This window comes from Megascapheus bottae, chromosome 5, assembly GCF_031878675.1.
Source record: "Megascapheus bottae isolate mThoBot1 chromosome 5, mThoBot2.hap1, whole genome shotgun sequence".
In the NCBI taxonomy this organism is placed as follows: domain Eukaryota; kingdom Metazoa; phylum Chordata; class Mammalia; order Rodentia; family Geomyidae; genus Megascapheus; species Megascapheus bottae.
Window position 1 is genome coordinate 56,101,503 of NC_143513.1, and position 23,745 is coordinate 56,125,247.

Genomic DNA, 23,745 nt, shown 5'->3' on the forward strand with positions numbered 1-23,745 from the left:
TTATACAAACCTGCATTCTTGGAATTTCATAGCTGGGTATTCCATCCTAATATTAAAACCTTCTACCAAACCCACATGCAATCGATGTGTAGCAACATGGATGGAATCACTGATGGATTTTGGCAGGTGTCCCAGGCATACCACAAAATTCACATTGAATTATAAAAGATGGTAAATAGTCTGATTAAGATTTATTGCTTTATTCACCTTGATTACTTATTGTTTCCCAAGCATTTGTTGCAGAATTGGCTAATTAGCATACCTTTGTGATCTAAGCAGTAATACAGGAAATGACATGTGGAAATAGGTAGGGTTGGGCATCCTCTTTTCAGAGGCCACCTTGTGGTGCAGCTCATGACAAACACGGCTACACAGCTGCTGCCACAGCCCAGACCAGAACACAGGTCACTTGGCTCAAAACGAATTGAAATAAGGAAGAATTAACTCAGGAGGAGGTCAAACAGCACCCACCCACCTCTTCACAATATTTCAGGTCAACTGACTTGCCATCGCTTCGAACACAATCCAGCATTCTTGTTTTAATGCCATTTCCACACACAGCCTTCTCGCTCAGCTGACATGTACTCCAATCTGCGAGGAAGGAAGCCCATCAGTACAGAAGGATATGCGTGAAACAGATTTCAAATGGAACTCTGATGACCTGAATCCCATACTTAACTCGCAACTGATTTCTAAGCTCACAATCATCCCACATACAGAGCATTATGGGGCCCAGTTTTGAATGTAGCAGGAGCCGAATGGAATGGCTGGGGTTGCACATAGCCGCGAGGCAGATGTGTGCTTGACAGTCTTGATAGCTGGACTTTTGGTGGTAATTTTAAGAATGGCTTGGGCCTATGGATCAATGTCATAAAAACATTCTTTCCTAATAAAAATAAGACTTTAAAATTACAGTGTTCTGTCTCCTGTAGCAAACACGATTTTGAGAAATGGTCCTTTGTGTAGTTATAATCAGATAAAAATGAATGCACTTCATCTATTGTCCATATTTAAAGTACTTTAAAATATAAACGGTTCAGAAATAACTTTGGGCATATATAAAGCATTGAGTTCTTTGGTTTAGGTCTTTTGCAAAATTATTCTTTCTATATTTTTCTGCAAGCTAACACAGCATGTCCCAGAAAGCTTTGATTTCCTTATGTCATGAAAGCCAATTGATGAAGAAACTCTAAAGAAACAAAAAGCCAATATGACTGTCAGAAGTCCTTGACCAATTTCTCAAGCTTGTTTCAGTATGGAAATTACTTGGGAACATCCCCACATCAGCTTTGATGCTGTGCCAAATGATAGGAACCAATGAAACAGTTTCTTGATCTGTGTGCCTGAAAATTATCAAATAAATTTTAGGAAATAAATGAAATCATATTGTGTTTTTAAAAATACTAATGTTTGGGCCAGAAGTTTGGCCTAGTGGTAGAGTGCTTGCTTAGCATACACAACGACCTGGGTTTGATTCCTCGGTACCATATACATTAAAAAAAAAGTTGGAAGAGGTGCTGTGGCTTAAGTGGTAGAGTTCTAGCCTTGAGAAGGCCCAAGGACAGTGGATGTAAGATGGCTGACAAACTTACATAGAACTAACCATGTTTATAAGCTGTTTTCACACCCCAAGAATTGCTTTCCTAATATATTCTGAAATAAAAAGACAATCTCTCAGTACATTTTTATCAAGGGCAAAAATATTTCCTTCAATTACACCTTTCCCAAGTGGAAAGTTGCCTTACAAAAAAATCAGCTAGAATATTCATCATCTATTTTAAGAGCCTGTGTCTGCATGATATTTTTATTCTCCATATGTTGGTGTTCAGCAAAATACAGGTATGTATTTCTGTCACTTCATAACTAATTCTGCGTGTCCAAAAGATACAAAGATGGAGGTGGCCCCAGATACTGGTGATGTTTCAGAGCCAACATCTGTGAGGTTTGGCCTTCTAAATGTACAAGAGGCGAGCCCACATACCTGTTACATTATAATCGTAGTGGTAGCAGTTTTTGTTCAGATTGCAAGGTTCCTTCTCAATAGCACTTGCACAGGCTCTTCCCTCATCAGCAGGTTGTCTGATGGGATCAGCTGATCTTTGCCGGAAATTGCTTTGATTGCAAGGCTGACAAAAATCAACGACACACTTCTCAGAAAACAGCATGAATCAGCTAGAGCATTGCGGAGGTACTGACACAGGGGTTAGAAGATCTGAGCCAGGCTAACTTGAAGAGGTTAGGAAACCTCATCACTCTTCAGCTTTGCCAAATAGAAGATGACAAATTAGCTGAGATTCTGGTGACCCATCTAACTACTTGATATGTAACATCCTATGTTTCAAATGAGAGCACACAAATGTATCAGTCAGGTTTAATATTGTTGAATACATACATATGTGTATGTATATATTTACATACATACATAATAGTCTGACTTGAGAAAAAAAGAATATATTTAAATAATTCTGAATGCATTAATGACTTACTTTTAGATCACATATAAATTTGATTTAACACCAAAAGGAAGAAGTTAGGGACAAGCTTCCTTCAACTTTTCAGACCTATAATGAGTGTACTTTCCTCCAAACTCATTACCACACCATTGATGTAGTATCCACTGGTCTTTGACACTATGGATTATATCAAGGCCTTTCTGCAGTTCACTGAGTACCTTGAGACTCACATCTTATATCCTAGTGTATTCTTTGCATTAACACAATTTCTAATAACAATAATCTCAGCTAATTCCAGTTTGTGAGAGTGGATCATTTTTTATTGTAATTAATAGAAGGATTACAGTTATATTCACCAGAGAGGTGCATTACTTCACACACATTGATACTCCTTCTCATGTTTTTGTCCCCATGAGAGTGGATCTTAATAATATTTTCTCTAGCTGTCCCCAAACCAGTATCTCCCTAGTAGAATATTAGGTAGTAGCTGGGATTACAAGTATGAGTAAGTCACTGTTGTTGGCTCCATTGTTCTGGTCCTGTGAAACTAAATGGACATAATTTCAGTTCAGTGGTTTTTGATTTTTAATTTCTGCCAATGCATTTAAGAAGCAGCCTAGGTTCATCACTCTTATTTATTAAAAAAAAAACAGCATCTTTGCATCAGCACACGTGGCAATAAGGACTTCACATGTTTGATCTTAGTCAGATTTCATAGAGTGTTTTCCAAGTATTTGGCATAACTTGAAACTAAATTAGAAATGTCCTGCGTATGCCAGTGAATGAGTTGACTCTTCACTGACTAACCTGGATTCAAGTCAACCACAACCTTGCTTTGCTTCAGCACTAGCATTTAGTTCCAATCAGCATCTTTAATAACATTAACACTGAAATAAAAAATGAGATGAGAAAATAAAATTCTTTGAAACTATACAATACCATATTTTAAACCAATTAATTTCACATCCAATGCCTTTTTCCTGTGCACTTGAAACAATTGTTTTGAAATATACAGCTTTCCAAGGTGTCCAAGGGCAAGCCAGATTTCCTGCCAAAGCATACATGCTGTTTTAAATGAACCTCTTTCTGGAGTTTTTGGTAGAGCTCCTACTGCTATTGGAGTCTAGAGGCTTTGTGTGATTTGCAACTCTCAGCTGGCTTTCCATTCCCCAAAAGACAAAGTCAGGACTTGGAACAAGACACATTGATATACAGCCTCCATTCTTAGCTTTTTCGCTTTTTACCCAGCTTTTCAGTGTTAATACTCCTGCTCCAGCACTCCACTATGCCACTTGAATTAAATGGATTGAACAAAAGCCTTGGCCACAGCTTCATTTTTTTCTCCTTGTTCTTTCCAGGCAATTATTATCACCAGTGCAGTTGTGTGTTTTGGAAGGCAAGCTGGAGGTATCATTTGCTGGGTTCAGAGGATAGGTTTTGAAGAAGCCAAAGCTTACAAGAATCCAAGCTGTTTTAAGCATGAAAGGAGGCATTCCTGACTTCACATGGCAGAGCCATAGAACAAGCAGACCAAGAAAACATGCTTTGCTTTGGTCAACATCACACATAAATAGATTTCATAGTGAAGCTATTCCAAATGGTTAATAAACTCACCAAGACACACCGGGTCCAGGGACCCCACTCAGATATCACACAGTCCTCAGGGCATGGTAATTTGCACTCTCGAGATCCCAGGGGCATCTCTTCAGGGTCACAGAAGTAATCTTCAACATGTTCAGAAGGACCATCTGGTGTATTCTGCATGCATCTAGAAGAAAACATACCTAGAGTGAAGGAGCCAGAGCAATCAGAATTATAGCTTTATCCACCACCCCCCCCCCTCATTCATCTCCTCTTCCTCCTCCTCTTTCTTCTTCTATTGGCCATAGTGCTTGAACTTGGCCTACGTGCTGTCCCTGAACTCCTTTGCTTAAGACTAGTGCTCTACCCTTTAAACTACAGCTCCACTTTTTTTTATTCTGGTGGTTAATAAAAGAGTCTCATCAGCCGGTGCTGGTGACTCATGCCTGTAATCCTAGCAACTCGGAAGACTGAGATATGAAGATTGCAGTTCAAGGCAGCCTGGAATGAAAGTCTGTGGGACTCTTATCTCTAATTAACCACCAGAAAACCAAAAGTGGCACTATGGCAGGTTTGAGCTGAAGAGCTCAGGGACAGTGCCCAGGCCCAGAGGTCAAGCTTCACGACTGACAGAAGAAGAAAAAAAGAAGAGACTCAAGACATTTCCTTTCAACCACGATCCTCTGATCTCAGATCTCAACTTCCTGAGTAGCTAGGATTACAGGTGTGACCGACCAGCATCTGGTGGTAAAGGATCTCTGCCTTCAAGTGTGAAGAGCGTGGTTGTGATGTTTTAATGCAATAACCACTGCATTTATTTTTGTACTCTGCAGTTTGGATAAGCTCTCTTTGCAAAAGGCAAGTTCTTTTTTATAACCCATGAGGGAAGCAGGAACTAATGAGGAATGGTTCAAAGAGATTCCAGTGTTTGCAATTTTGGCATATTACCCATTTTTTTTTTTTTACAAAATAATGGAATTGATTCATCCAGCATGAAAGTCTAGCAAGCTGCAAAATCTACATGAAAGATTTCATGAAATGTTTTCAAAGATAATTAGATGCATTTTTCTTTTTGTTTTTGTCCTTTAGAAAGGAATTTCAGCCTCCTCTCTGCTGCTAACTTGAAAAAAAGAGCCAAACGTGAAAAAGCAATGATAACTGCACAGCTCTTTAAGTCTGTTTATTTGGATCTTCCTATATCTTGAACTTTTAAAAGTTGTTATTTAACATTTTTTAACAGAAAAAATTCAAACCTTGTGTTTTACTTTACTCTGTTATGAGAAATCATGAAGGCCCCTGAACACATCCCTTGAGAAGCAATTTAATGCAACTTTACTTTTTTTTTTTTTTTTTTTTTTTTGCCAGTCCTGGGCTTGGGCTCAGGGCCTGAGCACTGTCCTTGGACTTTCTCAAGGCTTAGCACTCTACCACTTGAGCCTAAGCACCACTTCCAGCTTTTTTCAATGTATGTGGTACCAAGGAATCGAACCCGGGTCTTTGTGCATGCTAGGCAAGCACTCTACCACTAGGCCAAACTCCCGGCCCCTGCAACTTTACTTTTATCATATTTAATTTCTCAGTGCATTTAGTAACAGAAGAAAAAACTTCATCCCTTATACGTAATGTGGAAAAGGGCAACCAAATGAATGTGAATGAAAAGAGAGTTGCATGAAAGGGGAAATGGGAGGGGTAGCCTTCAACTGACTGAAATTACATAACAACCTTTGCTAGGACCCCAGCTGTTTTCAGGAATTTCCAGTTGGTAGGGCGGGAGTTTGATTTCTACATGTTTACTTTGAAGAATCACATTTTATATAGTGATGCAAATTTAAGAGAAATATCATGTTTCCTATGGGATGCATTCAGAGGATGGAAAATTGTTATTCACCACGTTTTAGTTTGCTTTGTGGTCTGAAAAAAAAATCCATGTAATCACCTACTTCTGCATTTTTGGTATATTAAATAGATACACAGAAAACACATGAAAGAGCATGGAAAGACAGATAATGGTATGATTTTGTTGTTAAAAGATCAAGTGAAAAATCTCTTTTGGAGAATTTTTAGATTCCCAGGAAACTAAAGCATAATTATGGTTTAAAAATTATCTTTAAATAGTTGTACCAAGGACATTGTGGTTTTATTAGCAACAATTAAATGCTATTTGGCACAAGTTTGCAGAGACACAGGCAGACAAAGCATTTCCATACTCAAACTTGGATTTGATGTTAAGATCTCATTCAGGGTAGATACTGATACAACTGAACAAGGATTAACTTGTAAAATTGCCTAATGATCCAATTTAAGAACAGCTGCATAGTACTCTATTAAGCTGTTATGTACATAAAAATACATTTTCAAAGGCTTTCTTCTAGCTTTAATTTTGAATTATAGAAGCAATATATTAATTTAAGAAAAATCAGAAGAAGGAATAAAAGCATGTAATTCTATCATTCAGAGACAATCATTCTTGACATACTCTAGTTTGAAAACTGTTTTTAAACACAAATCTTCACAAAATAGAAGTAAACTTTACCTTTAAAGAGTTTTCATTCATTTTATTTGACAATAACAAATTTTGTCGCCCTTAAATGCACAATAGATAGTTGGATTAATTTTGAGCTCAAAGGTAGGCTTCATAAATCCATTTGTTTTCGTCAAATTATTGCTTTTTTTGGTTCAAGGACCAAGAATAACAATATAACAAAATGGAATTGTGTTAGAAATACATAGTGTGGTGCCAATTAAAAGTAAAGTTTGGGGCCAGAACCCTTTCAAAAGTGTTAAAGTAAGAGGTTATTTTGTTTGTGAGGTACTTAAAATAGTAATTAGATATGTTTATTATTGTCATCATGGGCTAGCAATTTCTTTTAAAAATGCCATTTGGGAAAAATACTGTTTCCCTTGCCTAACATAATGAGTGAGGGAATGGGAGAAATGCTCTTCTTCACTATGGCAAACCACATCTACCATCCACTCTTTGATATGCTGTGTCATTAGATAAATTTAAACCTGCTCCTTTATAAACTCATTTATCCTGAATGTCATCTCACATTTGTGTTTTAGCAAGACCTTAATTAGCAGAGGATACAGTTAGAGAGGTGTGGTACTCAATCAGCAACAACAGGAGCATTATTACAGGATCAGAGACGGCAGTCGATACTGACCTTCTCCTTTCTCTACTTGCACCAAACACCTTTACTCAATATGTGATCTACAGGGTTACTTTGTTTTGACTTGTGTTAGTATATTCTGTGGAAGCAAAACGCAGCAACATTTGTACAAATAAAGGGGAAGCATAATTTTGTTTTTACTAATAAAACAACCAATGAAATTGAAGTCTTAATATATATAATTATTTCAAGTTTTGTGATTATGTTTAATTTGGAAAGATAATATTAGAAATCATAATTGCTGTCTTTTACCTGTTTTTCTTTTTAGTTATTGCCTTCTTACCTTTTTTTCATTGTCACCTTTACAAATTCTCTAGAGAACAGTAAATGGAGAGTTCAGATGGGCCTATCACTTATTTGTTTTAGGTCCAAGGCTGGGAATAACACTTGGTACTTGAACCTTTCCATTCATCGGCTAGGCACTCTACCAACTGAGGCCTGCCTTCAACACTAGCTTTTGAAAAAAGTGATTAGAAACAAGATAACCTATAGATTTATATGCAAAAGTTTTATGATATCAAGGGAAGTGGACTGAAGAGCACAGACTAGCATGTGTGAGAGGAAATGGATACATTTCAAGAGTGACAGGAGATGGATTTGAATCTCAACTTATTTCCTCATTAGATGGATTTTTAAAAAGTGATTTATAGAAAGGAAATGATAAGATATCACACATTTCTGGGATTTAGAACCCTTGGGGTCATATGACAGGTATATGGAATATGTAGTGGATTCCAAGCTTATGTGAGGCATTGGGGAATTTCTGTGTCTTTTAAGAAAAACATGAGGGCCAGGAGTGTGGCTTACTAGTAGAAAGCTCACTTAACACACACCAAGACCCAGGTTTGATTCCTCAGTGCCACATACATAGGAAAGGCCAGAAGTGGTGCTATAGCTCAAAAGTGGTAGAACTCTAGCCTTGAAAAAACCCAAGGACAGTGTTCAGGCCCAGAGCTCAAGCCCCAGACTGGCAAAGAAAGAAAGAAAGAAAGAAAGAAAGAAAGAAAGAAAGAAAGAAAGAAAGAAAGAAAGAAAGAAAGAAAAGTAAAACATGAAGTTCTATGAAGGTAGCAGAGGTGTAAATGGGGCTTTCTGAGATAGTGGGGGTGGGGTTTATGGGATCCTCAGAAAGCGCTCAACTTTTTCAGACAATTGGAATATTCTATATTCATGCAGCCCACCAGCAGAGGTAGACTTGTGTGAGTATGGAGTACTTTAAAGAACAGTTAATGGACATGAGAACATGGATTTTAAACTTTAATTTTGCTTCACTTAAAATAGCAACATCCAGCAAGTAGCTCCCCTTCTGAACAACTATAGAAGAAAATAAATAGAGCTAGGGGTTTAGAATGTGAATATTTAAAAATTAGCCAGTTTGGTATAAAAAGCAAGTTTTTCTTTTTTAAATTGTTATAGTGTGATTTGAACTCTCACAGTCTTTTGCTTGCTAGGAAGATATTCTACCACTTTACTTTTTCCCCTCTAGTCCTTTTGCTTCTATTATTATTACTTTTTAAAAACAAGGGATTAAAAAGCCTTGTGTTTTTCCTTGGCTAGTACTGATCCCGTTTATGCTTCCCCTGTAGTCATGACAGGCATGCACTACTAGGTCCACATTTTACTGGTTGAGATGGGGATCTCAGGATTATTATTTATTTGTCTACAATGGCAAGACTTTAGAAAAGATGATATTAAACTTGTCATAATTATTTCCATAAAGTGAAGCAGAAGATTTTGTTATAATAAAGTATACTATCATGTGTTTTAAAAAAGGAATGATTTTAAAACATGCTTGGAAATGTATTTGATCATTAAGGAAAAGTGGGTTTGGAGTGTGGATAAATCGGGACCATTGTCCTCATGTATTTGACATTTATCAAATTGCATGCTACTCGTAATGTGATGTAGAATTGAAACCTCTTGGGCAACTATTATTATTGTTGTTATTATTAATAATAGTAAAGACTATCAAAAATAAACATTAGTAAAAAGAAAATAATTGCAGGGGCTGAAACTTGGTATTACTTCAGCTTTCTTTCGGTATGTTTTTCCTTCCTTTCAGGAGTATAGAGTGAGACTGGAAGGAGGGAAAGGCGGTTAAAAACATGAGAAGGGGTATCAATGTTTGAAAACTAATTCTCCCACTACCTGACAAATGTAACTGTAACCCCTCTAAATATTGCCCTGACAAACACAATTTAAAGAAAAATGAGACTTTTTAAGATAGCAGACCAAAGTGGGACAAATTGTTGCTTGTCACAGATCCCTACAGAGTTTGCCTTGAACCCAGATTCTCTAAGAACAAAGTTAAAGGCAATGTGACTCAGGAGGATGAGATGAGTGCTCATGTGATGTGGGTGGATGCTCTGCTTCTTGTTCCTGTGCACGTAGTCTTGGTCGTACCTCACTTTCCGAGTTTGCACACCTTCTCCACAGTTCTCCGGAATATTCACGAAGGTCACTTTGCAGACACTCCATGGCTCTGCGACCCATATGTACTGGTTGCAGTCACTGTGGCATGGGACAACCTCATACACCTGCAACACACATGGTTCTGTGATCTCAGGGAATTCCAGAGAAGTGAGCAGGGCCTGCCCCACCACAGCCAAGGTCCTGTTGCCAGTCTGCTTTCATTCCTTAACCGGAGGAGGATACTAGCTAGATAGGGGGTAACTGTTAGCTAGGTAGGAAATGAAAATGGCAGAGCTAACATGTGGAGACAATATGTGTGTGGCTCATCATGGTGTTTCTTGTTCCTGGAACATTTTGGACTCTTGCTCAAAATGATGCTTCTTCTCATAATATCCTGGGTTCCCCACTCAAACATTCCAATCAGACAACTTCTGTGATGCTGCTGAGTGGCAGAGAAGGCATAACGGCTAATCTCTGGGGGATTTCATTGGACTTCTGCCTTTAGGGCCCCTGTCTACAATGAGTCTATGCCCTACTTTTGCTTTCAATAAACTTGATGCTTTCCTCTACTTCATTTCTCTTCCCCTACCTCTTAATTCTCTACCTGGAGAAGAAAGGGACCTTCTAGCCCTAATAGAACACCTTATTGCTAATCATTCAAAATTAGGAATTGAGGGCTTGGGAGGATGATTAAATGATAGAGCACCTGCCAATCCCCTTAACAAATGACTAAACAACAAAAAGGTATAGAAATAATTTCTGGAGGGTTCTAATGCCAAGTGGGACAGTTTGTGTCACATTCTGTTGTTCCTCTATTATGTTGTTGATATAGATCTGACTCACTGGACCAGATGAGATACATGCTTCCTTTATTGACCATTACTGTACTGTGTTACAGTTTTCTGAGCCATCTGCCCTATTTTTTGTTCACATTTTCCTCTGCCTCTAATACTTAGTGAAGAGTGCTCATACATTATGCACTGAATGGAGACTGGACAAATAAATGAATATCATAAAAATGAATATTATAAATTTGGAATTGTTCTTCGAATAAGTATCATTCAGACCTGTTTTCCATATAATACTGAGAATTTACATTGTTCTGCTTTTCCTACAGAAAAATAGAAACAATATGAAATGTTCTTATCCTTATATATTATGTAGTGTTCTTGGATTTTTTTTTCTCTCCACCAACTAAAGAATTATAAGATTGGAGAAATGGGAGCAGAGACAAAGGTCATTTAAAAGGAAGACACCAGGCAAGATGGAGGAAATTTTTCTTAATTATTGGCAGGTTGTTATCAACTTTGAACCCAGACCATTGACTGAGAGAACTGCCTCATGACATATGAGGTCCTAGGCAAAGGGAAGGAGAAGGAGGAGGAGGGGAAGAAGGAGGAGAGCACAGACTTCTCAAATAAGAGAGCCAGAAGTGGGGTTTAGTAATGTGCATCTGCATGTGGGCTCACAAGTCTACATTGGGCTACAGCTTACTCTTTGATCTTCCAGGTGCTCTGACATCTGGTTGGGTCCTTATCTTCAGCCACTCTTGAGGGAGGGGCACCTGGTCCCTGCTGCAGTCATCAGGGGCTTTGTTATCACCAAAGCTGTTTAGCTTGATTCCCTGCTAGCTTTGAGGTGTGTATGTTGGTGGGCGTGGGGGATGCATTTTTCTTTACCAGGTAAGGCCACTGCTCTCCCTTCCTATCTAATTGTTCCCATCTTATCCTCCCACTCACTAAAACTAGTCCTCCATTATCAAAAGCAAGGTATGAGATTGGTCTCACAGGACACACAGCCTGAAAAGGCCACATGGAATAATACAAATTTGGTGGTCTTGTTCACCAAGGTTTTTAGTTCCATGCAGGTGGTGTTATGATCAGTTTTAGGAATTTCAGAACAATGAGGCAACTATGCTCTCTTTTCAATGACTAATAATAAGTAACTAAAGGAGAGATAAATGCACCACAATCTGCCATAGCCAGGTGACACAGCGATTAAAGGGAAAAAAATTTAAACTATGTTTAGAATCTAGGACAGGTCCAAACCTTTCTTTCAGCATGCTCATCCACCCCATGGCATGTTGTATAACTAATTTTAGGGAGCAGAGATTTAAGTAGCCTTCCAGAACTATGCATTTGAGTAATTTTAGTGGATTACAATCCTAAGGCAAGTGAACAGGGAGGGTCTACCCAAAGTTGGAATTAAAAATGTGCACTGGTGAATATAACTGTAATCCTTCTATTAATTAAATAAAAAATAAAATGAAAATATAAATGTGCACTTTTTGAACAAACTGCTGTAGCTGCTCTGCCAGGGGGCGTGTGCACATTTGGGTACTAGACTATTAACTTGGCTAACCACCACTCTAGAAGTGCTGGACAAGGGATACTGAGGGGAGGTATTGGACTTAACACTTGGATAGATTGCATTTTAATCTATGTTGGAGAGGATATAAATCAATTCAGAGTCACCTCCACCCATCCACCCATTTTTCTGTCCACCTGCACCTGGCCTCTCTCTCTAGAAAGCTCACTAGTAGAAAGAGAGCACTAGGAAGTGGCAACATTGCCTTGTCAAAGTGACAGCCCATCCTTTAAAGTCCTGATATTGAAGTATGGAAACAGGAATAACTATGTTAGAAATACAATGAGAAGCACTACAGGGGAAAAATGCTTTTTAATAGAAAATATGAAATCTTTCAGTAAAACAAAAAAGACAAAACATACATACATTGTGGGATAATTGGATTTAAAATATGCTCTATGAAGGACTGAAAATTATCACAGGGTAAAATAAATCCAATCATTTTCCTGTATGTTACCCTTCTAGCTAAATTTACAGACATAGATGGCTAAAAGGTAATAATGACTCCTTGAAAAAATGTCCACTCATTAACATGAGAAATATTAGAGAAAAGCCGAGGGTCTTTGTCATGATGTAGAAGTCATCAAGGACATGGAAAGCTATTGCATAACTGATGGATAAAGGTTAAATAATGGTTTCCATTTTCCATACATGAATTCACCAGTCTACCAGTTCTGCTTTGTGCATAGGGGAGAGTGCTATTCTCAATTGCACGTTAGTCCCTTCATAATGTTATTTTATATGTGCTCAATTATTTTTTGTTTTAAGGAATTGAGCACCAAAGATACTTTCTTGCAATATTAGAAGTCATTAAATATCTTTTAAGCACTGTCTCCCCCTCCCCACCTTAAGGAAAATCAAGAGAATTCTTACCTGTGCCTGGCATGGTGGTTAACAGGAACGCAGGAAAGGGAGGAAAGCAAAGGCATGGGGAAGCATCAGTATGAGAAGGATTCATGTTCTAAGCTCCAGCAACAACTATCTATGTATAAAAGTGTAGTGTTCACAAAGATTAAAACTTTTAAGAGAAAAAAATCTAACACTTCTACGACTGCACAGGATTAGATGATCAGGGTGAAGAACTCAGAAAACTGAAGGCATCTTCAAATACTTTAATATATGATTGGAAATAAATGTGATTCAGGTATAAGTAGAGAATGTATACATTGATTTAGCTTCCTATTGCTCTACCTAGCCATTGATTGACTTCAATCAATCAATCCATGTGTGTGATGAGAAAGGATCTGAGGATTTGCTTCAACTAGAAAGTTGATGCTTCAGAGACCAGTGTCAAAGGTCAATGGAGGACCTAACATAGTTTTGAAGGATGTATATTTGTAGTCAACTTCTATACCACTTCCAATTTAACTACATTAACAAAAACTTTGCATATTCTTTATCTTTCCTAAATAGTTTAGTAATATGCAAATCCCTAAACATTTCTGGTTTTATATGAAATAGTTGCACTAAAAACATGCTCAAAAATTGATCAATTCTTGTTTTCATTTTGACTTTTTCTTTGTTAAACTTTTGATATTTCACCAGAGATATTTCACAAAAAGCTAAGAACAGGTACATAGATCTCTAGAAAAATCTGCTCTAGGTTGTAGTAGATGGAAAGTGACAGCGAAATATTGTTTACCTAAAGAGTTTTTCAGAGAAAAGACAATTTTGTATAAGATCATAAACCTCTTAAATGCACTGTTTAAAAATGAGGAGGGAAGCCTAGCTTATTTTAATTTCCTGAGTAGTCAGGTATGCACACAAATCTACTCCTTAAAGCAAAATGGCTTTGAATATGTAGAATTTCTCTTTTTTAGGACAACAGATCATGATTTATTCAACATAATTTTTTTCGTTGCAAACTAAAAGTTTCACAATATATAGAGAAGCATCCTTTTTTATAATTTAAACACATATTCCCATTTATTCTTTTTTGCACACGTTCAATTATAATGGTGGAATTGATGTTCAACGTTTATATGTACAGTTATAATGCTGGAATTGATTTTCAACTTTGGAAATGGAAAGTGCACACTGCGCGAGAAGCTTTGTGGCCAGTAGGTGGCAGCATTGGGGTATACAGTGTTAGTCACAGTTGACTCAAGGATAAATTGAGCATCTTGAAGTGAAAATAATCATTCCTTGAAAATACTTTCTACGTAAATTAATTAGAAATTGTCTTCATCCTTCATTTAGTCAGGAGTTTTTTTTCCTGACAAGGTGCTTTTTTTGTTAGCAACAAGTTTTGATTCTTTCAGGAAGCAAAGTACATAAACCAGTGCACAGTGAATTTGGAGATTAAAATTTCCGTGTATAGACAGGCTGTGGTGGCTCATGTATGTAATCGTAGCCTCAGAAGGCTGAGATCTGAGGATCACTATTTGAAGCCAGTGCAGGCAGGAAAGTCTGTGGGACGCTTATTTCTAATTTATCATCAGAAAGTCAGACATGGAGCTGTGACTCACGTGGTGGAGTGCCAGCCTTGAGCAAAAAAGTTCAGGTACAGCACTGAGGCCCTGAGTTCAAGACTGTCAACTTGTACACACATACACAGAACATTCCATATATTTATGCAAGAAGCATCTCTACACATGTAAACCCTGAATCATTTGATGGTGACGTAAATTCAAAAATACAACTTCCCAACTGCATGTATTATATGAAATTCCTTCTCCATTCAGCCACATGCATGTCAAACATGGTAATTGATAGCTTTTTAGTTTTTAAGCTCCAGCAAGAGAGAAATAGTTATGGGAGCTATTGAAGTATGCATCCAAACTTGAATAGTTTCCCAAACAGAACAGATAAAGGCCAGTGTGGTTTTGAACCACTGCATGAAAGCATTTTACATAAAATAGAGTTAAATGAATATATAGTATCTTTTACCCTATGTAACAACCACACCCATGTATTTTCCTAGGCTTTAATTTCAGTAGTTATTAATTGTGATGTCTTTTCTGAGTGTATGAGGAAGAGATAAGAAATGCACACTCAAGGAGAATGGTAAAAGTGGTGACGTTTATCAAGATGCATTGCACAGGCTACAACACTGGTGTAGCTGATAATCCTGACTAATGAGAGGCTGAGATCTGCTGATCCTAGTTTGAGCCAGCACAGGCAGGCAAGTCTGTGAGATTCTTATCTCCAGTTAAGAGCCAGAAGTGGAGCTGTGGCTCCAAGTCGTAGAGAACTAGCCTTGAACATAAAAGGCCAGGGACAGGGCTCAGGCAGTGGGTTCAAGCCCCAGGGCTGATACATAGACAAAAAGATGCATTAGTAGGTATGAACTAAATGTTGATACTTTTTTGTACAACTACTCAAAGATAATTTTAAAAATCAAGCCATATGCAATTTGATAACTGATTAAACATTTTAACAGTCTGTCAAAGGTAAGTGTCATTTTTCTCAGCACTGAATTAAATGTACATTGATAACACCTGCGGGCCTCTGAATCCCCAGACAATTCAGAGATACTGTACCACACTTGGGATGATAATAAGGTACAAATAGTTTTCTCACATATTCTGAAGAAAACACGAATTCAATTTCTTATTTACTTACAAAAGCATTTTGGAGAAACAAAAGCTCATCAAGAATCTGCACAGTATGTTGTTGCATATTGTAGGGGCCGGAAATACCTGGTTAACATGATCCAGTTTGGGGCAGGGCCTTCCGCCATTATAGGGCTTCTCTCGCAGCCACTTGGAGCGAACTTTAACACCACTTCCACAGGACTTGCTGCAGCGGGACCAGTTGGACCACTCACTGAGCTTGCAGTCTGAGGGGCAGGGGATGATGCAGGCCTCTTCGATATACCCTGGGTAGAGGACAAAGGGACAAGAAGCATCTCCTCATGCTACTCTCCCATTCCCACCCACCAGCCCAGCTCATTGAAAGGGTCCATGTTCGACTTTATAACAGGGGTCTGCAGATTAAATACTGTAGGAAAATTGCACATACATGGAGAGAAGTGGGTAAAAATCATAGCGGAGTACTGGCATATGAGCTGCTTCGGATTCATGCCCACTCTATTTCAATGTTTCTGACTTTTTGACAGCTCTTGTTTAATTGACAATCACCTGTCTGCTGCTGTACCATTCTCATGCTGTCAGAGTAGTATGATGAAAAAATCACAATAGCTTTCTATAAAACCCTGTCTGTTAATGTCATAAAGGGGCAGGGTTTTAAGTCCATATGACATTCTTCCTCAAGAAGAAAAGCCAGCTCCTTTCCATCAATATCCAGAGGAAACCATTTAACTTTGCACTTTATGTCTCCCCATCTTTGAAAATCAAATCTGAAGAAGAAAAATGAAAGATGTTAAATAAATAATGGCTCACATCTCCACAGCACTGTGAATTTCACACCTTGTATCCACTTGGTTCCTTTGAAGCACTCTCTCTCCCTTTCTCTCTCCCTCTCTCTCTCTTCCTCTCTCCTTCCCTCTTCCCCCCCTCCCCATTTGCCAGTCCTGTGGCTTGTACTCTGAGCATTATCCCAGAGCTTCTCTGTGCTTCAGGCTAACACTACCATTTGAGCTACCACACTACTTCTGGAGTTTTCTAAATAGTTTATTGGTAATGTGTATAAGTGTCTCATGGACTTTCCTACTTGGACTGGCTTTAAACCATGATCTTCACATCTTAGCTCCCGAGTAGATAAGATAAAAGTGTGAGCTACCAGTTCCTGGTTTCCTTGAAACTCTTATAAATATATGGGATATGTGTGGACATTTAGTGGCTAGATAAAAAAATAAACAAAAACAGAGAAATCTCCGACAAGCCCAGGGTCACCCAATATTCTGAGCTCTAATATAGAATGTCCATAAAATTACATAATCAGTTATATTAATAGTTTGCAGATGTGTGTGTGTGTGATATTTTCCTTGAATAGTCCTTCACTGCCACCCTGACATGTCAAAACATCAAAATATCCCTATTGTTTTGAAGACAAACATGGAAAAAATTACTATAGTCAAGAGTTACAATCCTAGCTTTTCTTTCCTTGAACACTGACTGTGGAGACAGATTATTATTCCTGACACAAGTCAACCACCTCTCTTACCATTTTAAATCAATGGCAGAAACCTGATTTTAAAAATGATTGTAGTACAAACAACTTGACTAGAAAACTCCTGATAAGGATTTTTAAAAATGAGGATAACATTTTAACACCAGAAAAAGAAGCTTATGTTTTATTTCCCCATGTAATTGCTTCCATTCAATTTTAGACCATTCTAATCATCTCCAAATCAAGTCTTGTATCATCATCATCATCATCATCATCATCATCATCATCACCATCATCATCATCATCATTTTTGGCAACACTGGAGTTTGACTTTAAGTCCTCACATTTGCCAGGCAGGTCTTTGTTATTAGCCTAGCCTCCATCCCTGACTTTTGGTGCTTAATTTTGAGACAGGACTTTGGACATAGGCATTTGTCTGGGTACAAGAGCCTAGGTCAGGATTTCCGTGTAGGTAGAATGGCAGGTACACATCCCACATCCAGATTTTCATTGAGAATGTGTCTGATGAGTCTTTCTGCTTATTCTGGCCTTCAACCACAGTCTTCTCAGGTTATAGGCATGAGCTCTGGAACCTGACCAAAATCCTGTACTTAATGGTAATCAATCTCTATTTACTACTTCTTCATCCTATTCCAACCAAATAATTGATTTTCTGTCTTTACTAAATTGCCTACTCTGGGTATTTCATATACATTAAAATCAAACCAACCATCTCATAAGTTTTTTTCACTTGATATTTCCAAAGTTCATCTTTGTTGTAGTATCTACCACTACCTTTTTATGACTAAGCAATGTTCCATTACGTGAATGTATCATGTTTTGTGCATATGTTTGTAATTCTGGGTAGAGAGAAATGTAATTCTCTAGAATATATACCGCAGCATGAAACAGCTCAACCATATGTATTACAACCTATTTCTCAATAGGTTACTATATCCTATTCCATACATTATACATATCCTTCCACTTTCATCAGCAATATCAGTGTTCCAATTTCTATGCATCTTTGTGAAACATGTCATAGTCTGTTTTTAAGTGTTGTTTCAAGAACACAAGTTTGAAATATTGATGAGATATAATTTTCTTGTTGTTCGGTTGTTTGTAGATTGGTGTAATATCTAGGAAACCCTGAGCTAACACAGGATCACAAACATTTAGATCTCAGTATCCTTCAAAAAGTTTCATCATTTTAATTTTAGTTGAGGGATATCTCCCTCGAGGTTATTTGTCTTTGATAAAAGGTGGTGATCCAACTTCATTCTTTTACATGTAGTTTTGACATTGTATTACTGAAAGAAAGATATAAAACTTTCAAATGTCTGATTTTTCAGTAATATATTCCAAAAACCCTTTTTCCATTAAAATTCAATCTATTAAACTGATAAAAGATCCAAATTAGAAACAGAGATAAAGATAAAACAGTCATATTGCTCAGCATTCCATTTTTATTTCCTAATGTGTAACAGCCTTCAATAATTGCCTGTCATGTTTATCTAGGACCATTAAAACCCTTACTGCTGCTAGTGAACTGCTAGATAAGCATTTCCCTGCCTTCTCTGCTCAGATTATTCTCGAGGGCAATTAAAACCGAACAATCACAGGGGAAGGAAAGATAGAGAAACTTTCGAAGTGTTTTAAGGCTAAATAAAACTGCTCTCGTATCTCAGAGCAATTTAGGGTTTCTAAGGAATAAATGATAGCTAGGATGCTAAAACCTTTAGTGGTTCAGCATTCAGTTTGACACTTGGGAAAATCAAACTCATGATTTTTGTTATATATATACCTATATGTGTATATATAATCCTGTGTCTATTTTGACCACTGTTTCAGGTAGCAACAAACACAATAAGCAAGCAAGCTGAAAGGGGTAAGCAGAGATTAACTGCCTTTGAGGTTCATGCAGTCATCTCATTCTTCTGAATATGAATGTTCAGATACAACTTCTTCAAACAATCTTTACAATCTGTAACTTGTGCTGCTAAAGTTGCCCTACTGGTAATTAAAGAATTCATTATAAATGATGTGGAAAATATTGATTAGCTCTAATTTATAGTTTTATCAAAAGAAACTTGAAAATATCTCTGTCTTCAATATGTATCAAGTGCATATTATTTCATCCAAGAACAAGATAATTTAGCTAGAATTTTATCTGTTTCATCCATTGGCCTTGACAAAATTGAAAAAAGAAAATCATCTCATAAAGCTTTCAAATGGAAAAGACAATCTTTAGTAATTACATATTAACATGGTTATCTGAAACTTCATGGAAACCAACTAGAAGGATTTATTCAAATTCCAATATTTCTGTGTTTTACCTAAACTCATATATTCAGTATTCCAAATCAACATTGGACAATTAATTATCACAATGAAATGTACACATAAATGTGTATAACTATATTAGACTGTTATTTTACTACTATTTGTTTTTATATTCATGAGAAGGCCTTTCCTTTTCTATCTAGTAAGTACTTACACATTTTCTTAGAAAACATCAATATTGGTATGAATATCTGTAAGTTTTGTTATTCTTATTATTTTAATACCAGGAACCTACTGAGTGGCCAGGTACACTAAGCTTCATTTAGGTTTAGCACTAAATGAGTTCAATATGAAAGCATAAAGGTTTTTGTTGCACAAAGAATTTGGCTGATCCTTTTTCCCGGTTCTTGGGGTACAGTCCTGAGGCTGGGGGTCAGGGTTATCTATGTTATTTATGGTGGGCTAAACGTATGTGAGGAATTTCTGGAGATGGGCCAGTTACAGCAGAAACACCAACTAGGTATGGTACACTGAGCTGCAATGGCACCTGGAGGACCTCTAGTAAGGTAAGAAATAGGTCCAACCACATGAAAAATACAGTCAATTGTGAGTTTATAATAGAACTCTGGTAAAAATTCTGGTTAGAAAAGCTCAAAGGAGCTTTCTGTTTGAAATGCATGTAAGTTGTTGGTCAGATGCTTCATGACGCCATTGGGAAGGAACATATAGAATTTACCTACCTGAGTGTGGTCTGGTGGTTCTGATTTGAATTTTTTTTTTGCTATGGTAAAAATCACAGTTGTGATTGTAGTTGTGAGTGTAGTTCTGTGACTCACTAGTGAACTATTGAGCTGAGGTTTAAAAAGAAACCTGAACATTTATAACCAGCTTGTTAGTGATAAGATTGTTCTGGGGATTCCTGAACTTAGAAGCTGGTAGAAGAATTCTGACATTGTATAAAAGCAGTGAAGAACACACATAGTTCCTCATCTCTAGTAACCTTGTTTCAGGCAAAGGACTTCCCAGCAGCCATTTTGTTGGAAGATGGCTAGGTGATGCTGTCTTTTGGAATGTGTAGTTGGAGAAGACTATGTGGGGCTGTCTGGAAGGGTAATAGAAAGTGCACAAGGTAATTTTTTTGCCAGTCCTGGGCTTGAACTCAGGGCCTGAGCATTGTCCTTGGACTTTTTCAAGGCTAGAGCTCTACCACTTGGTCCTCAGCACCATTTCTGGCTTTTTTCTATGTATGTGGTACTGAGAAGTTGAGGAAGTCTATGTGCATGCTAGGCAAGCACTCTACTACTAGGCCAAACTCCAGGCCTACAAGGTAATTTTTGAAATTGAACACCTGTCCTAGAGTTGACACCATCCCACACCTCTACCTTGGCCTTTCTCACACATTTTGGCTGAGTGTGTGTGTGTGTGTGTGTGTGTGTGTGTGTGTGTGTGTGTATGTGTGTGTGTGTATGTGTGTGTGTGTGTGTGTGTGTGTGTGTGTGTGTGTGTGTGTGTAACCAGTTATATAAAACCCAGGGTCTCCTCTGCCTTCAGATCCCTTTCTGGCACTAGCCCAGTTTGGGTGGCTGGCCATAAACTCCTTTATTCTCTCTGAAAAGTGTTTTTGATATTTGCTAGTTCACTCTGCCATAGCAATATCTCTACCTATTTTATTTTCTTCCATCTGTCTCTGTTTTTATTCTAGATCATCTGTTTATCCATCGATATGGTATCTATCAAGACACCAGTAAGATGATCACTTCATAGTTATTCAAGTTACTTCTATCCCCTTTGACATCAGAAGTTTGAGTCCAGTGGTTAAATAGAGAGGTAAGGAGTGAAGTATAATGGGAAAATTGATGATACAGGCAAAGACAAAAATCTCTTTAACTCTTTAAATTATTGTATATAATTTCTCTTGGCAGTTAAATTTATTTAAAGCAGTGAAACTCTTCTGTCCTAAAATGAAATGGATGCCAAGAAAGTATTCACATTCCTTGGAAACTGTTTGACAGCCTCCCTTGAGAGCATTGTGGAGTGGAGTGAAGACCACAGAGGTGGAGAAAGGAGCAGACACGTCAGGCCCAGAGCACATGCAACTAAAAGTTTGTGACAAGTGCTTTATTGCCACACCTGGCATGAAAGGTAGTTGTGAGAAATTTTCTCCCTCATCACTTCCACTGTGCTTCTTCGGGGCTCGGGGAGAAGTGTTGGGGTCGCCATACCCTCTCAAAATGAGACCCTGGGGAATTGCTTGTTCTATGCATCTAGGTGAGGTCCCATAGGCTCTCCTTCCTCCTGGTTCTTTAAATTTGCAGCCAGTTATCTCAGGAAGTCAGTCCCTCTCTGCTTGGCCTCCCTTTTATATTTGGAAGGAGGAAAAAGCAATACTAGTAACAGCCACGCTACCAAGTGAGAAATTGAAATGCTGAATTAGACATTACATAAATGCTACCAACTGCAAATGCTTTATAGAGAAATTAAGACTTTATTTCAGTTAGTCTCAAGGACTCTATTTATTGCCTTTTTGGGGGGCCTGATTTAATTAAATATGTTCTTCCTCTACTGAGTACCCACCATGATAGGGAAAATGTCTCATTCAATTTTGTTTCTAATTAACCTGTAATATTAAACCTATATAATCTTTGCTAGAATCCCATTATAAAAATTAACACAGTTCTATTATATTATGGTTGGATGACCATATATGTAATCCTCAAAATCCACTCTACTTACATTCAGGCTTATTTTTATGAGACAGACTGTGAGTTCTATACATGACTTAAATGCACAATCTCTTGAACTGAAATTTACTAGTAAATTTCCTGTTACATTAATTTTGTGCTCATCTGAAATTTAATTCTATTTTTAAGTTTTGATGATTCTTCTCTTTTTGCACTAATAAGTTCTAATAAGAAAACACGCCTAGGCCTGTAGTGTGTATACTGTCCTTAACTGAGAAAATATTACATGTAATCACAGTTCCTTGTAGTGGTAGTCACTAAAAGATGATACCTTTGAAGTCACCTGCATCAGAACCATGAGAGGTTGGCAGAATAAGGACATACATTGCTTAGGCTATTAGCTAAAAGGGTTAAATGTTGCCATACAAGGGTACCCTAGGTTTATAGTATGAGAACTTTGTTTAAATATTAAGTATTTTAATATTAAAATTTAGATGTGCCTCATTTGTGAAAAATAGATATGCCTTCTTTTCCTCGTTCAGTAAAATACCTTTTGAGTATCATATAGGAATACTACATAGAAGTATATCTGGGAATTAGAGAGTGTTTTGTATTATATGAGACTTTAGTGGACATACTTTGATACAATTCATGATTGCAAAATCAACTGGGCAAGCCATGTGTTAGTGGTGAATAAGTCCAAGGAACTGTATTACGATTTTAAAGCATTACAGGCAAAGAAAAAAGCAAAGCAGATATAGTGGAAGTCATTGTCTTTTAAAATTAGTGTTAAAGGGAAATTAATCTCTTTTTAATCAGGTTTTATACCAAGAGTATATTATGATATTTTGCCTGATATACTGATTTATGTATTTTTTATATTGTAAGGTACTTTTACCAATTTATATACGAAAAAGACCATAGTAAAAATATTTACCCAGGTTCTGGTGACTCACATTTATAATCCTAGCTACTCAGGAGGCTGGGATCTGAGGATCGTGGTTCATAGCCAGCCTGTACAAAGAAGTCTTTTTTTTTCTGTGTTCAATTTTGTTTAATACAATAATTTCCATTTCTATACAGCACTAACACTGAGCACAAAGAGGCTCAGGGACAGAGCCCAGGCCCTGAGTTCAAACCCCACAACTGACAAAGAAAAAACATAAAGAAGAATGTTTAAAAGGTTGGAAGACATGGAAGGATATTATTGATTAAAGTTCAATTCGTTTGTAATTTCTTCAGCAAAATATGTCTCTTCAAAAGGAAAAGTGCGGATAAAGTCTTGATTATTCTGTTGTGTTCACAACAAAGTTTCTTTTTTTCTTTTTGGCTGAAATGCAGGTGCTGACCCAACAGGTCTGCGGAGGGGTTTGTTTCAATATTTCTGATCACTGGTTTCCATCGACCCTCTCATTGCTTGTCCGTAGATCACAAGGCTTAGATGTCCATGCCAACAGTTGCCCAGGATGGCAGACTGTATATGTAAATTTTGATTGATACACAACCATGCCTGTTTGCTCATAGGTTGTTCTAGGCTGCTTTCATGTTAAAATTTAGAAAGTTGAGTATGTGCTTCATAAGCCTTAAGACAATCTATCAGCTGGCTCTTTAGGAAAGCTTTAGTGAAAAGTATTTTAACTGAATAGCCAATGCTTTTGTCTCCTTTGGGTCTCTGTGTTGGTAAGTTTGTGATGTTACCAACAGCAACATTATGATTCTGGGGCAATAGGGGTTTTACACGTATTAAATAATGTAGACTCAAGAAGAAAATTTATCAGAACCCCT

At 37.4% G+C, this 23,745-nt stretch overlaps 1 protein-coding gene across 1 annotated transcript in view; it reads right to left on the minus strand.

Annotated features, from left to right (window-relative positions):
- The window catches only part of Thsd7a (thrombospondin type 1 domain containing 7A), a 200,063-nt gene that overhangs the window by 22,209 nt on the left and 154,109 nt on the right, over positions 1 to 23,745 (minus strand). Inside the window, exons 13-17 of the mRNA XM_090333170.1 lie at positions 15,625 to 15,803; positions 9,608 to 9,741; positions 4,068 to 4,221; positions 1,982 to 2,126; positions 476 to 591 (exon numbers count right to left, since the gene is read on the minus strand). Coding sequence (XP_090189296.1) covers positions 476 to 591; positions 1,982 to 2,126; positions 4,068 to 4,221; positions 9,608 to 9,741; positions 15,625 to 15,803 — 728 coding nt within the window. The remainder of the gene's footprint in view (positions 1 to 475; positions 592 to 1,981; positions 2,127 to 4,067; positions 4,222 to 9,607; positions 9,742 to 15,624; positions 15,804 to 23,745) is intronic.